General features: G+C 44.9%; 1 protein-coding gene across 1 annotated transcript in view; it reads left to right on the forward strand.

Moving 5' to 3' along the window:
- samd10b (sterile alpha motif domain containing 10b) overlaps positions 1–15,654 on the forward strand; it is a 45,771-nt gene that overhangs the window by 24,252 nt on the left and 5,865 nt on the right. The window contains exons 3-4 of the mRNA XM_064298647.1: positions 7,629–7,797; positions 12,491–12,631. Of these exons, the coding sequence (XP_064154717.1) occupies positions 7,629–7,797; positions 12,491–12,631 (310 nt within the window). The remainder of the gene's footprint in view (positions 1–7,628; positions 7,798–12,490; positions 12,632–15,654) is intronic.

Below are 15,654 nucleotides of genomic sequence, written 5' to 3' on the forward strand. Positions count from 1 at the left end.
TAGGCTTTGCATGCTCTTTGACATTTTATGCAAAGTTTGGTGAGTTTGAATGTGTTATGCAGTTATACAGTAATTGTTTCATAGCCCTTTACAGTATGTCCATAATGTCTACACTAGAATGCTGGTTTTGCTTTATGTCAGTGTGCACAAAATACTAGTTGGCCAATTCAAATATGCTTTCATATATACAAAACATTTCAGTTGCATTTTAATAACCTTAATCTGGAGATTTAACAGCCTAAAAAAATGAATCGAAGGGACGCTTCAGCTAGTGAAAATTGTCATTTCACCTTTCACATTGCAGTAAGGTTGTTGTGAATAACAGCACTGCAGAAATGCTTGTTAAACCCCTGAACCTCAATTTCCCAGCTTCTGAACCTTAATTAATTTGTGCAAAGTCGCGAAAATGATGTTCTTGTGATTCTGCCATGCTGAAAAACACTCCTTGCAGAAGGAAGTATGAGTATGATACAGTCCCATTTTATAACTATTGCCAAACTACATCGTTCCAGTACATGAGTGATGTGGTTTGGCGATTGTAATAAGCATTGTTATTTACCACAACATTATGCAATTTTAGTAATTTTTGACATTGTAAAACATTGTAAGTGAATTGTGTGTTTGCTGGGACAGCGCTGAATCTGGTCGTGTTGTTTGATAGTTTACAGGAAAGAACTCCTTTTCTCCTAGTTTTGGTTGGCCCAAGCACCTACAAGCTAGTAAAGAAATGGGCACAGTGGCCGCATAATACAGCTCATCAGCATTCCATAGTAAATGCATATGAAATCTCCCTCTTTAAAACATAGAAGAGCTATTTGGCAGTCTGTTCCCAAAGCAAGCAAGCTTAATTTGAGAAGCGATTGATTTTTAAAAATCTGGCAAGTGGAGCACTGCTCAATTTACAATTTATAATTTAGTTAGACACTTTTAGCCAGAGTAACTTACAAAAGTGCATTTCACATGGCAAGTAAATCCCAAAAGAGCTAGAGATATGTACAGTTGCAATCATACAATCAGGGGTGGCACAGTGGCACACTGGTTAGCACTGTTGCCTCGCAAAAAGGAGGCTCCAGGTTTTGAGTACCAGCTGGCTGATCCTCTCCGTGTGGAGCTTGCATGCTCTCCCTGTTTGTGTTCTGAGTACTCCGGTTTCCTCCCACAACGAAAGCCATGAATGCCAGATTAGGTATACTCCTGCCATTGCCCTTGGCCGAGGCACTGGTCCCTGAGTACTGCACTGTGGCTGCCGACTGCTCCTAAGTAGCCAGGAGTTAAATGCAGAGGACAAATTACCCCACGGGGTTCAATAGAGCATATCTTATCTTATCTTATCGTCAAGGTGCTTGCCTCAAGACTTGCAAGATAAAGAGAAGGGTTAATTAGTTGAGGAGCACTGCTCAAACAATATGCAGTCCACCACTGTATGGTTACTGATGAACTTTGAAATGGTGCGGTCACTTTAATTTAAAACTTTAAAACAGGACAGCGCAAGATTATTTTCAGGTGAGAACAAACTGACTGAGTAGACTTGAAATACGCAAGTTTCAGCAGTATTGTCACAGTTTCACAGTGTCCTCACCTACATATTTAGTTCCATTCTTTTTGACAAAGCTACTAGAATGTGCAACAGTTTGTTGGTGTTCTACCATAAACAGGGACAAATTTAAAAAAAACTTTCACCTCTGGGTTGCTCTCACTGAATTCAAAATTGCAGCCAGGCTGCTATTACAGTTCTTCAGTGAAACTTTGGTTGGTTCTGATCGGAGTACAGACAAAATGTAAAGTGGTGCATGTCTTCATGCGTACATGCAAGAGTTTTCCATTTGAGGAGTGAATTTCATTAACAATGAAAAAACATGTATACATGCAACTGCCTTTGAGCGGCACCAGTACTTCACATTCAACAGGAGGTGCTCATTACTGCAAATCCTCATTTGCATTGCAAAGTTGGTGCATTGAAAAGATTGGCCTTTGATTTGTTTTGTTTCCTCATTACTTGGGCAGGTTGCTGACCCCTGCCACAGGAAAAAAACAATCTTAAAACACAGCAATTACAAAACCCTTGGACCTGTCCACCTCATTTTAATTAAGCAACTTGTCTCTTTAAGCTGCTCAGACAGGCAAAAGGAAAACTCTAACCTCTTCAAACAAATGTAGTGGTTTTTGTCAATAATGGATGTCAAGAGTTTGTCCATCTTTAACCATAATCTGGACTAAGAGGAGAAACCATAGCCACATGCCCTACATTGGGAAGTGTTCTTTAATTTTGAAGGTAGACATAGACTTTTACAGGAAGCCTAAGCATTGCAGAATGCACTAATGGATTACCAGTCTAAAACTGAGTGCTTTGGAGAATTACTCCTGGCTAGACATTGGGTAGGACTTAAACATGATAAATATTGCAAAGAAAGGGAAGAAGGGAGCCATCGGGGGTTTGTTTGGAGCCAGTTTGTCGGGTTCTTTGGGGTCAGGCTCAGACTAGAACGGGACTGAGCAAGGATATGAAAGTGCAGAGGGCAGGAATAGTGTCCTCAGCCCAGTGACATTGCTGCTGGTGAGTGACTGACATACAGTTCTGCTCTGCTTTCTCCCGCTAATTGCCTGTGTCTTTGATCAGCGATTGGGGAGGGCTGGGGAATGAGCTCATCGTCCAAGGTGCTTCTGAGGGCCCTTGTGGAATTTTAAGAAGCCTCCACAGACTCACTGACTGCCGTGCTAATCCTGATTCAGCTCCTCAGGGGAACAGAGGCGAGCGACTCAGAGACAAACACCGGCACTTCCGCGCTCAAGGTCGACCGCCGTTCAGGCTGAGCAGCGGAGGGAGTTTTTGGGAAGGACAGAAAGGAAGAGACAGCTGGGAAAGGGGAGGAGAGAAAGTGGGGGAGGGGGTGTAGTTGAGTGAGAGAGGAAGTAGGAAAGGGAAGAATTAAAGGTAGGGAGGGAGAAGATAAAAGGGAGAGTGAGTCGGAATGAGAGGGAAATATGGTGGTACAAAAACAGGAGATAAGGGGAGAGAAAGGGATGAATGCACCACGACTGAAGGAGAGGGGGGACTAAGGGACGAGGGTTGAGTGCTGTGAGAGAAGGAGGGGATGGAGCGGAGATGAGAGAAAGAGTGGATGGAGGGACAGGGCGGATGAATGCTCAGAGACTCATTTTGCATTCTAGTTTCGCAGGAGCTTGCAAAGCGCACAGTAAGAAGGGCCAAGAGCCAAGCCTGGTCAAGTGCACGGTGTTAAATAACAGTTACAGGCAATGAGTCCGGACCTGCTGTAGGAGAACCCCTTTGTGGGAATCATGATCAGCATCATGTCCCTCACTATATTTGAAAAACACTGATCATGAAATATTGAATAAAAGTGACATATTTAGATTTGTATGTTAGTCTTTTGTTGGCGCTTACACATCTCCATAAGCTTGCTTTCATTTCCCATGAACGCCAAAATCAAGTTAATTTCTCATACCACTTATGAATAAATGTTTGCCGGCAGTGGGGTTTGGCAAGCGTCTGTCCCCCTAGACTACATTAGCATATCAGTTAGTGTGAAGAGCGTTAAGGAGCGCGATGGGACCGTGTGCTCTGCCTGGTAAACTGTGGCCGAGGCAGCGCTCCCTCTGCACACACTCCTGCTGTATTATAAATGAGGCCTCATCCCTGGATGGACAGAAGTAGGTCTCTGGGGTTGGGGGTGCATGGGATGGAAGGGGGCTGGGGAGGGGTGGTGATGGCGGATTGCAGCAGGGCTGTCTTGGTGCTCGTCGCCTCTGATGGATGGGGGGGGAGGCTAGGGGAGCTGATAGGAGAGATACACTCGGGTTTCATTTCCCTCTCATCTAGTTCCCAAGATGAGGGCCATTAGTCATGGGGAGATTTGAACTAAAGTCATATTACAGATACCCATGTTCCTCAGGAGACTCCGGTCCCCTCGTTCTCTTCGCTTTGGTCCCCATCTTCTCTTTCTTCGGCCTTGTTATTCCTACCAGGTCCTTCTCCTGAGTGAAATTCTTTTACTTTTCCTGATTTTCACTTTGGCTCTTTCTCTGTCTTTGTCTCACTCTCTTTCTGTCTGTCTCTGTGTATCTTTGTCTCTTTCTCTTTCCCTTTGGTTTTTCTGGCTGACCTGATCATTCTAACCTTCTTCTATTTCTATTGGCCAACTGAAGTCCTCCTGCTGTGTTGTCCACCCCTGTTGAGGAACTATGGTGTTGATGTAACTGTTTTCACTATGGGTCAAACTTATTCAGAGGTTAATGCAACTGAAATCCAGTCTGAATGCAAAGTAAGAACAGAATGCCCTTTAACACCTCATGACATGTTAACAGAATGTTACTGACATGAAACACACTAGCTCACTTTCTGGATGCCCTCTAACTGACCTGCCCCTCGGTGGACCCCCATTGAGATTCATTACCAACCACTTAAGCCAGGGGTTGACACAAATTTACGTACTGCTGTCACATGCAGGTCTGTGTGAAACAGCCACGGATCACATATTATATTTGAGCGCTTTAAAGCCAAGACAGAAAAGGCGTGTTTTATGTTATAACGTCTGACCTCCTTGCCATCCGTGGTGATGGCTGATAGACCATGGGCCTTTCCAAGCCCCCGGCAGTTGCTTTTCCCATTTCTATGATATTCGTGTCCTGGGGAAATGAGCTAGCTGTTGGAGTGTTTCAATGCATCTCCAGACCACAGTAAGAAAAATTGATTTCAATTATTAAGAATGGTTTTGGCTTATTACCATTGCTGAAATGAAGTGTACATGTATATTAGGGGAAAGGCCTGCACTCTGAGCCATGCAAATGAAGTTGTTTTCCATAATCGGTTACAAAACTGTACGCACCCAGAGCAGGGATTGCATATTCTGCTATCCAGCAAGCTGATCTTTGTGAAAATCCAATTTTGACACTGTTTGCATTCACCATGTATCTGTGCCTTGTACATATTTAGTGAATGTAAGATATGCTGAGTCTAAAGAGCCTGGTGGGTGTAAGGGGACAGACATCCTATTGCAATTAAAGCAGGAAGTCCAAAGGCCCAATCTGTTCTCATTCCCAACATGTCATATATTGACACTTGGTCAGGACTCAAAAGCCCTGCCGTCACTATATGACGCACAAGGAGTCCTTTGGCATTTCTTCTGGATGCCCTAGGTATCCCCAAAGACATCAAGGGAAACTCTCAGCATATTTATGTCAATGCCAAGGGTTACTGGGACAGGGAAAGGGTATATATTTTTAGTTAGTGTATCATGAAATACAAATAAACAATGTTTCATTTTACAGAATCTTTACATTAACCTTAGATTGTAATTTCGGTTAAAGTTATGATCTGGCAAAAAACATTTTCCCATTCACCCTTATTTCAATATGACATGCTCACCCTTGGTGTCAACATAAATCTGCTGATGGTTTCTATTGAAGTCTATGGGGATATATAGGGCATTCAGATGTAATGCCAAAGCACTCCTTTTGCATCATATAGTGACGCCGAGGGCTTCTGACCAAGCTGGGACTATATGACGAGTTATGAATGAGACCAGGCTCAAAGACCATTGAATTACTGGGAGACAGTGACTGGAAAGGTTCTTGGTTTTTGCATGTCAGCCCTTGCATGACCCCTATAAAATTTTGTTGGTCATGGTGAGACATGGAGAGGCCTATGACACATCCTTTGCGAGGGGTCGTAGTGAACGTGCTGTGAAAAGTTTTTTTTTTTTATCAGAGTTGACAGTCTGCCACATCCCCCCTCCTTAAAATCATACCCCAGGGTCACGGTGTCCTAGCCATGCACAATAATGGCCATGGAAAGTCGGTGACTCCCTGTAGTTTTCAGCTTTTGATTACCCAAAAAAAATCAAATTCCTGTCTCTGTCTCGACTTCTGATGAGACCTAGGCCTTGTGCTGACAGGAGTTTCCCTCTACCCCTGGCTATCCGACCTTTGTTCTGCTGATGCTAATTGGTTGTCGAGAGCCTGTCCAGCTCATTCCCTCAGCTGCACCTGGTGAACTGCGCTTGTCCTTCGGCTACTGTTCCTCTGTTGTTCTGCGGTGAATTTATGTGTGATTGTAGCTCTAGCTGTCACTATGAGAGAGCCGCCATAGTCCTGTCAGAGGTGGGGAAAACAAGACTGCCTAAAGGGTGACTAAACACCCTCCCCACACACACACACACAAACACACACACAGTGACAGCACATGAGACAAACCTAACACCGCTGTACTAGCATAATGGGTACAAAGTGCTATAAACGAGTGTGGGGGTGGGGTGTGCCTCTCTCGGCGGGTCATGCATGAGCGGTCTTCTTCGCACATCAACATTCTGGGAGCAGACCCCATATGCCTTGTGTGCCGGGCTCATGTGTTTTTGGGGGCAGATGTCACCCTGGTTCCCAGGGGGAATCTTCTGGAGAGAGACAGAAGCGGCCATATTCCACTCCAGCAACCATGGCGGGGAGTGACAAAACACGGTTTAAAAGGGAGAGGCGCAGGATGCGCAGAGCGGTCTCCAGCATTACACTTCATTCATATGCAGGCCTTTGGTGTATAATGGATGAGCCATTGCTGCATACCCAGAATATAGGTGACATTTCAGAAATGTCTCCTTCTTTTGTCAGATCTCTGCTTTGCTACCAGAATAATGATGGTCTCGATTTTTGCTGCTCGAATCTCTTCTGTATCAGAAGTTGCTTTCTTGTGGAAAAAGTGTTTGGTCCCATATGAACTTGAGAACCTCAGTGCTGGCAGTCATCATCTGGTAACTATTGTAGTGCCAAGGCCTGGAGTAGTAATCACAATAAAAAAGGGGGCGAATTGGCTTGCCTGCTTGCTGGGAGAGTGCAGGAGCAGCAGTGTGGACCAGCGGTGAGGGCATTGGTTCAGCTCCCAGATAAAACACTGCTGTTGCTCCCTTCACCAAGTTCGCTGAACTTGAATCGCTTCATTAAATATTCAGCTGCGTTAATGGACTATTTGTTCAAAGTTATCTGTGTAATTAAGTCCCTGTTCATGCAGAGTTAGAGCCCTGCTGAAATATCTTCACTCTGTAATGACCGTGTGTTTGGCCTTTCAGCACCCATGCAGCAGTAATCTGTGTCCATATGCTACGCAGGAATTTAGGAGAGCGTATGGAGCTGGGCGGAAGCGTGCCAAGCAGCTGGACTCCTCTCAGAGCCAGAAAACTTCTCCTCTGTCTCCAGCTTACTGTAAAAAAGCATATGCAGGCTGAATCGAGTTTGAATCCTAATGAAGAGTCATTTTGCAGGAAGGCTGCAGCTTGTGATTTATCACATCTGTGGTGTTAAGTCTACCAGTGTCCATGTCCTTTGTCCTTCTTATCCATCCACTGTGCTCATGTTGAGGTTGCTATGCCCAGGCTCTGTTCATTTATTCTTTTAATACAGAGTAATGTTTGTGATGATTTGTGTACTGCTGTGTACATTTGATACAAGACTGTTTGACTGTGAAGCAGCAGATATACTCCAAAAGTTTGCTAATGTATGGTGTATGTGTGTGCTTTTGTGTGTGGTGTTGCCTGTGTATGTGTGTGTGTGTGTGTTTGCGTGTGTGTGTGTGTGTCTGCCTGTGTGTGTGTTTCTGTGTGTGGCTGTGTGTGTGTGTGTTCCAGCTGCGGCCAGGTGAGGCCTTCACAGTATACCACACCAGCCCCACGCTCTCCAGTCTGTCCAAGCCTGTGGTCCTGTGGACACAGCAGGACGTCTGCAAGTGGCTGAAGAAGCACTGTCCCCACAACTACCTGACCTACGTCGAGGCCTTCTCACACCACGCCATCACAGGTACGGGCAGTGCACCCTCCGATCTCCCTAGACCTCCATTAAAGTCACAACACCCTTGTCTCAGCTTCCTCCATTTTCCCCTTGGCCCCCATGCTGGCTTTTGTTTGGGGATGACGTGGGAAATTGGAGGGCATAGAAGGATGACCACCATTCCCCACCGTGTCCAAGCACGGACATTTTACATGTTGTCCAACCTGCTAATGGACAATAAAATAAACTAGCAAACCCCATTATAGAATTCATCATACTAAAGCCTTTTTTTTCTCTGTCACTCCTGGGTTACTAATGCGGTGACTGTATGATTTTAGTCCAGCCTTTTCTGGAATGATTGTTCATTTGTCTCCTAATTGTCCTCTGTACTGTCAATTCTAGTAAGTGGGAACAATGACGACAAAGGTTACCAGCATCCATTAATGTATGGCTGAAGCTTCCTCTCGCATTGAGGTTCAGCTGGCTGACTGCTTAGACAATGTGCAGCAAGGATTACAGAACATAAATCAGGACAAATATTTATTTTTAGCTCTGTGTTAGGCCTAGCATTTTCAAGTGAAGGATTTGGGGAAGTTGTTTTAAGATTGTAAGATTTAGGAGTCAGTCATCCGAATAAAAAGAGCTTTTGGATTTCTGAAAGAAATGGAAGTGCGAGCCTGAAGGACCTGATTTACACATTATAATGAGTCCCCCAGCAGCTACACTTGCAAGACACAACTTTTCAGTCATATTAAAGCAGGGAACGGGGACAGGACTAAGAGGCTAAGCCCTGGCGTGACGTGCGATACAGAGACTGACTCGTGATTGATGGGTTTTGAGCTGTGGAGAGGCTGTCTTCCCATGGCAGAGAGAGGCAGAGTGAGAGTTTGAATACCTCAGACTGTTGTCAGACTGTAATGCCACTGTCATCCATCGCTCCCTGACCCCGACTGAGGCCACACAACCCTTTCCTCTCCATCCACACATTGTCCTTCTCTCTCACTCTTTCTCTCTCTCTCTCTCTCACCGTCTCTTTCCCTCCCTCCCTTTCCCCCACCTCGCAATGTGTGTCTCCCATTCTCTCGCTTGCTCCATCTTCCCCTTTCCCTCTGGCAATCTGTCTTCTACGCTCTCTCTTTCACTCTTTCTCTGCCTCCCCTCTATTTCCTTCCCTCTCTGGTCTCCCTTCCCCCACTCTCTGTTTCTCTTTCCTACCCTTTTTCTTTCCATCTATCTTTCTCTGTCTCCTTCCCCCTCTCTTCTTCCATCTCTGTATCCTTCCCATCTTTCTTTCCTCCCCCCCTCTCTGTCCTATGGATGACAGTATTGACTTCTTTACAGTCAGAGTATAATCACTACAGCAGCAAGATGGGCTGATTCTAGTGGTGAGAGAAAACAGTGTATAACAGGTTTCATTCGAGCGCACTGAGAGGGAACAGATTGTTTTTCAAAGCTGCAGGGTCACTCCCTATCTTGACAGGAACTCTCTGATTTCATTTCAGACTCTTCCTCGGGGTAACTGGAACTCCTTGCTGTGATGTTTTAGGAATAACATAGTTTTCTGTTCACTTGTAGTTCGTTTTTTTTTTTTTTTTATATGACAAGAACTGATGGAATTAAACGTGTCAGGGTCTTCAGCGCCTCAGTTTGTGGTTACAGCTTCTGTTAACATGTTCCAAATGACAGCTGCATTACTCTTCTCTCTTTCTCTTTCTCCATCTCTCTGTACTTCTGTATGTCTACTTGTTACTATTTGATTTGATTAAAATCATTTTAGTACAGTAGTGTAATGACACCAAGAGGTTGTTTTCTCTTAGAGTCAATATGTTGTGTTTTTAATAATCCTTTTGCTGGTGAATTGGAACTGCAGAAAGTTGAGTGGGGCTTTCTGGCAGCACTGCTAATGCTATCTGCAGGAAATTATTATGAAGCATATTAAGCCTGTCTGAGGGGAATTGATTTGAGCTCTATTCATCTCCTCCATCTAATTGTACACAAAGGATCAAGGGCACCGGCGTTCTAGGACAAAGTGTTTCTGGGGGCTAAATACTGCTGCAGTGATTTCAGCGTGTGCTTTCCCGTGTGCCTTGATCAGCACGCGCTTTATCAGATGCTGATAAAAGGCTCAAGGAAATAGCAACACGTTGCTCCCATCGGACCACAACTGGACCGCAACCGCGCATGCTGCGGTCAAGGTGCCGACAGGTTCATGGCCTGAAAATGGAGGAAGTTCGTTGGATGGCTTGGCGAGCTTTCATTTCTGCATTGAGATGTGCCTGCCTGCCAAGACTTTAACATGGAACAGAAACTATTGTAGAGGACAAGCTTTGGACTGATAAATGGAGCTATGAATTCTTTACAAAACTTATCATACAGAAGATAAGGGAAGAGTGGTGATGGCAGAGTAAACTTTGAGCTGACAAAAGCAGTTACAATATATAGGGTAAAAGAAGATGAGTAACATGGAATAGAATCTCAGATCCTCTTCATAAAACCCAAGGGCAAATATGGACACATCTTGTTGTTAGTCAAAGCATTGCTCTCTGCTAAAATAGGGTACTGTGCACTCAGTAAAAATTCCCCAGTGGATCACGCAAACCACAACCTGGAATGTAGGGCAATGCCCACTGGTGACCACGCTGGAATGAGCTGGAGACCATGTATCTCTATGGTGCCTGGTTACAGTGGAGCTGCACTCTGTTCTCCATCCCTGTAAATGCTATGCTGAGCATAGATGCCTCTCCTCACTCACACATACACACACACACACACACACACACACACACACATTTGTGCACCCCCAGCCCCCTCCACACACACACACACACACACACACACACACATACACACACATACACGTGTGCAGCCCCACCCCCTACCACACACACACACACACATACACACACATACACATGTGTGCAGCCCCACCCCCTACCACACACACACACACACACACACACACACTTTGTGCACCCCAGCCCCCTCCACACACACACACACACACACACACACATACACATGTGTGCAGCCCCACCCCCCACCACACACACACACACACACACACATGCACACCGGGGGGGAAAAGCTTTTCCCTTTCCTCCTATGTGAGGAACCCCCCCTCCTCTGTTTTCCTTCCCAGGCCCGAGGATGGCACAGCGGGGGAAAGCGCTTTAAGTGTGATCATTAGGGGATATCGTGCAAGTCCTGTCAGCCACACAAAAGAGTTCTCTCTTCCCCCTCCTCTTTCAAAGGTCCGCCCGGTGGAGTCGGACCGCTTTGACAGCTCAGAGATCTGAGGCTTGTCTTTTTTGTTGTTGCTGTTTTGCTCTTTTTTTCTGCCTTTGTCAGTTTTTCTGCTGCCTCGCTCACCTTTCAATCCAGCGCAGTTTAACGTCTCTATCGAGCAGTCGCAGAGATCGCGCCGCGAAACCCCGGCATAACGGTAGAACCTCCCGCCCCGTCCCAGCACACCTCTGCCCTGGAAGGCCTGTGCTTCCAGCCTGAGGCTGTTTGCATTGCTATCTAAAGGCAGCAGTGGGGGGAAGACATCAGGTCAGCTTCCATTAGCCTCGTGCAGAGGAATACCGACCAATGAAACATTAATCATCAGACCTTCTGAAATTCTTTGGGATAAGAATCACTGCTGACAGTTTATTAAGGTCATTTATATTTTATGGGCGAAGTTGAATGGCTGTTAAGAGTCAAGCTGTGTGCTCTGTTTCCCTATAGCAGCTGGACCAAGGTCAGGTTATATTTATGACCTAACAAGCCTTCATTAACCTTTTTTTCTAACTGAGTCGTATGACTTGTAATAACAAGCTCACATAAAATATTACTGATGTTATTGCATTGTAGCAAATGCATATGAGGTCTTTGTCAGTGTGTGTATGTTAAGCGGGTAAAATGTGAAAGGAGGGGCTTCATGAGAAAATGAAGCTGGATGATTTATATCTCTAATTATGATGTGGACCTCTGGCCAGTCAGGCATGGCTATGATAAATTCTTTGGCTCTTCCAGCATTTGAAGGACAACCACCCAAACATAAACAGTGAACCGAGCGGAGAGAATGCATACATATCTAGTGCTTATGGAAGTTAATGGAATGTAAAATCTCTGTGATTCCAGAGTTAATGCATTGTGTTAGCGTATAGCATTTGCTGTAAATACTGATATGCTGCTTATGCATGGTCACAGTCCCATCTTTTGCCATATTTAACTGCAGTAGCAAAACTACCGCATTTATCAAGTGCTTTTTTAAAAGAATATGTAGCACCGCTGACTCATTTGGTACAGAATACAGTACCTGATCTTGCACATTGGTGATTGTTCCTCTTTTACTCATTTAAGCTGTCATGTTCTTTGGTAAATGGTAAATGGACTGCATTTATATAGCGCTTTTATCCAAAGCGCTTTACAATTGATGCCTCTCATTCGCCAGAGCAGTTAGGGGTTAGGTGTCTTGCTCAAGGACACTTCGACACGCCCAGGGCGGGGTTTGAACCGACAACCCTCCAACTGCCAGACAATCTGTCTTACCTCCTGAGCTATGTCGCCTTTGTTATGCTTATAGCGCAGCTTATGTTTGCTACCTTTGAGACTGCTCTTTTTCCCCCATGCTCTCCATTCTCTCCCATTTCATGTCTTTCGTCCTTCCTGATCATCCCCCTCTTCCAATCTACTTCCTTTTGTGCCTTTTTCCATCTCTCCGCTGTCCCCTCTCCAGGACGGGCCCTGTTGCGGCTCAACGGGGAGAAGCTGGAGCGCATGGGCATCGCGCAGGAGACGCTGCGGCAGGAGGTGCTGCAGCAGGTGCTGCAGCTGCAGGTGCGAGAGGAGGTGCGCAACCTGCAGCTGCTCAGCCGAGGTGAGGGGGAGGGAGGCGGAGCCTATCGATAAACGCTGATTGCCTGCTGACCCGGAGTTAGCCCGAGTAAACGCATCTGTGGAGCACAGCCTGCCATTGTGAGCTGAGCTGTCTCCAGAGCTCTCATAGCAACGCTGCACTCATATGGCCATTAGCTACACAGCCATGTCTGTGTCATTATCCCATTGACAAAGGCACCTCCGTATCACCATCTACAGGCAATGAAATGCAGATGGGGTCTCTGACCTACCTTAAATAAGCCATAACCCACTTAAACATAGTCCATTATCCTCATCTAATGTACTTGATGGAAAGCAGTACAGCATTCCACTGTAAAGAATGTGGTCCTTCAGCCCTATGAGCTGGAGTGTGGTTTGAAATTGTGTGGCCTGGTGGTGGAGTGGTTAGCACTGTTCCCTCGCAAAAAAACGCTGTCCTGGGTTTGAGTCTGCCTAATCCTCTCTGCATGTTTGCATGTTCTCCCTGAGTTCACCTGGGTTTCCACCAGGTACTCCAGTTTCCTCCTACAGTCCAAAGACCTGTATCCCAGGGACTAAAGATGAAAATTGGCTTCCTTATCTAAAATTTTCAGGAATGTTATTATTGTGCACTCTCCCGGTCAAATAAACAAATAATTTAAGTTAAATTTTAAAAAGGGTTCAGGTGTGGATTTTGTGGTGGGAAGAGCTCCAAAAACACAGGGTGTGGGTACGTGGGGGGGGGGGGGGTGTATACTGGGTTACTTGCATCCTGTTCTCTCCACGATGTATTGCTGTGCAATTTAAATACAGCCAGTCAGTCTGGGGTCACTGACTGAGCCGTGCTCCAGTGCTGCCCCAGGGCTTTAAGCCCATTCCACACTGGCCACGGGCACGCAGAGGAGCGGGGCCAGCAGTGCGCAGGGTCCTCTCCCCAGCCCGGGGGGCGGGGGGGCTGTGTCGTGCATGTGTCAGAATCAACCTACGCACACAGCTCACGAGAGAGGATTTAAATACTGTGTCAGGAATTCTATTAATAGTGTGGGGGCAAATTTAATTTAACAGTTCAACAGGCCCTGACTTTGAACTAGGGATTGCTAATTGAGTAGCCTTGTGAAACACCTGAAATTTAGAAGGAATTAGAACTGCATCGATGCAGGTGAAATTGTCTCTGATAGTCACTATCATCTGTCAGACCACATTAATCACCGACTTGAACTTAGGTTGCAGGTTGTTAAAGACCCTGATTTTTTCACTCTTGAAACATTTATATGAGCACATATAGAACTATTTCAAATTGATGCATGCCAAGTACAGGGAAGTTATTTATTTATAGCTGAAAGATCTGATTTATCTGACCTAAATTTGAAAGAGTAATATTGGTCATTTTCACTGATCTAAAATAATAGGAAATGCTGGCTTTTCTTGCCTCCCTTAACTTAGATTTTTAAAGCTTGCTGGGATAATTTAACAGCATCTATAGTAATCAGTTCTGCCATACAAAAGTGCAAAAATGAAAATGTATTTATTTTGTTTGTTTCCAAGCCATTTGTCAAGGAAAGTCCCACACCTTCTCTCTCTCTTTCTCTCGCATTTGTCTATTTCGGTTATTCTCCCACTCTCACGGCATCTGCATGGTGTGAGCAGGCAGCAGTGGGGTTCACTGAAATCAATCACATTAGCCTATGCCTCTCACTCGCATATTCAGTTCTGGGCTTGTGTAAAATTGAAGACATCCAGCCAACTGTGAGATTGCAGATATTTCACTCGGTTTCTTAAAGAACAGCTCAGTTCAAGAAAATATGTGTATGTGTGCATGTGCGTTATTCAGTATGCATGAAGTAATCTTTTTGAGTTTAATAGGGTTTATGCACCCAATGATTATTGAACTAGTGCCATATTAAAATGATTCTATTGATTATACCCACAAATCTTTTGAAGGACGAGTAAGCATTGCTCTCCCTTGGCTTCTGTACATTTTAATCATGATGCACAATGTACATAGTGACATATTAAACCTTTCTCTACATGACTGTGGGTGTATTTAAGTAACTGGAGGAGCATAATACTTTAGGTGTACAGAATTAGCCTGAATGTTTGCTCACGCATGTAGGTGCTTTGAGTTATGTGATCTGACTCGAGTGTTTCTTCCATTTCTGTGTTCTTTTTTATTGTTTCTGTGGCGGTGTTGAGAGGCGCTGTTTGGGTGTGTGTGATGGGGGTTATTTGAGAACCTGTCTGCCCTGTGCTACTCTGCTTCGGCCTTCATTATTTTCTCAGGCGTGTCAGCTCCCTTGATGCTCCTGGGCTTATAAGCAATTTAACTGGGAACGCTGCAGATGTTCACACCACTCTAATTGCTCTTCACGTTTTGTCTGAAATTTTTTTCACCATGTGCCTCAAAGAAAAAGGAATATAATTCCTCCCCATTACACACACACACACACACATATGCATACGCATGCATAAACACACAAACACACGCATGCACATACATGCACACATACACGCACACATTGTGAGAAAAACTGGCAGAGCTCTGTATTTATCTGGTCCACTCTTGGCTGCTTATGAAATTATCTCTAATTATCTCCAATACTGTGAGGTTTATTGCTAAGTTGCAGTCTTGTTTAATGCATGTGATATACAGTGGGGTCCAAAAGTCTGAGACCACTAGTCAAGATATTTCTATTTTGCATTTGTTTTGAATGTAATACTAATTCTTTCATTACAAATGATAATATCAGCTTAACAATTTGACTGAAAAGTTGAATTTTTGAAAAATGTACATGAACTTCAGAATATCTTCGTATTTGGCATGTCCCCCTTTTGCTTTAATGACAGCATGCACTCGAGCTAGCATGGACTCCACACGTTTGTGAATAACCTGATGACCCATGTTTATCCCAGCATGATTTGACAATGTTCCAAAGAGCTTCTTGTGATGTCACAGAATGCGTGGCTTTCTCAGTCTTCAAGTGCCCCCATAAATGTTCAATGGGGTTGAGGTCAGGTGTCTGTGGAGGAAAGTCCATGACAGTCAGG

This window comes from Anguilla rostrata, chromosome 11 (genome assembly GCF_018555375.3).
Source record: "Anguilla rostrata isolate EN2019 chromosome 11, ASM1855537v3, whole genome shotgun sequence".
In the NCBI taxonomy this organism is placed as follows: domain Eukaryota; kingdom Metazoa; phylum Chordata; class Actinopteri; order Anguilliformes; family Anguillidae; genus Anguilla; species Anguilla rostrata.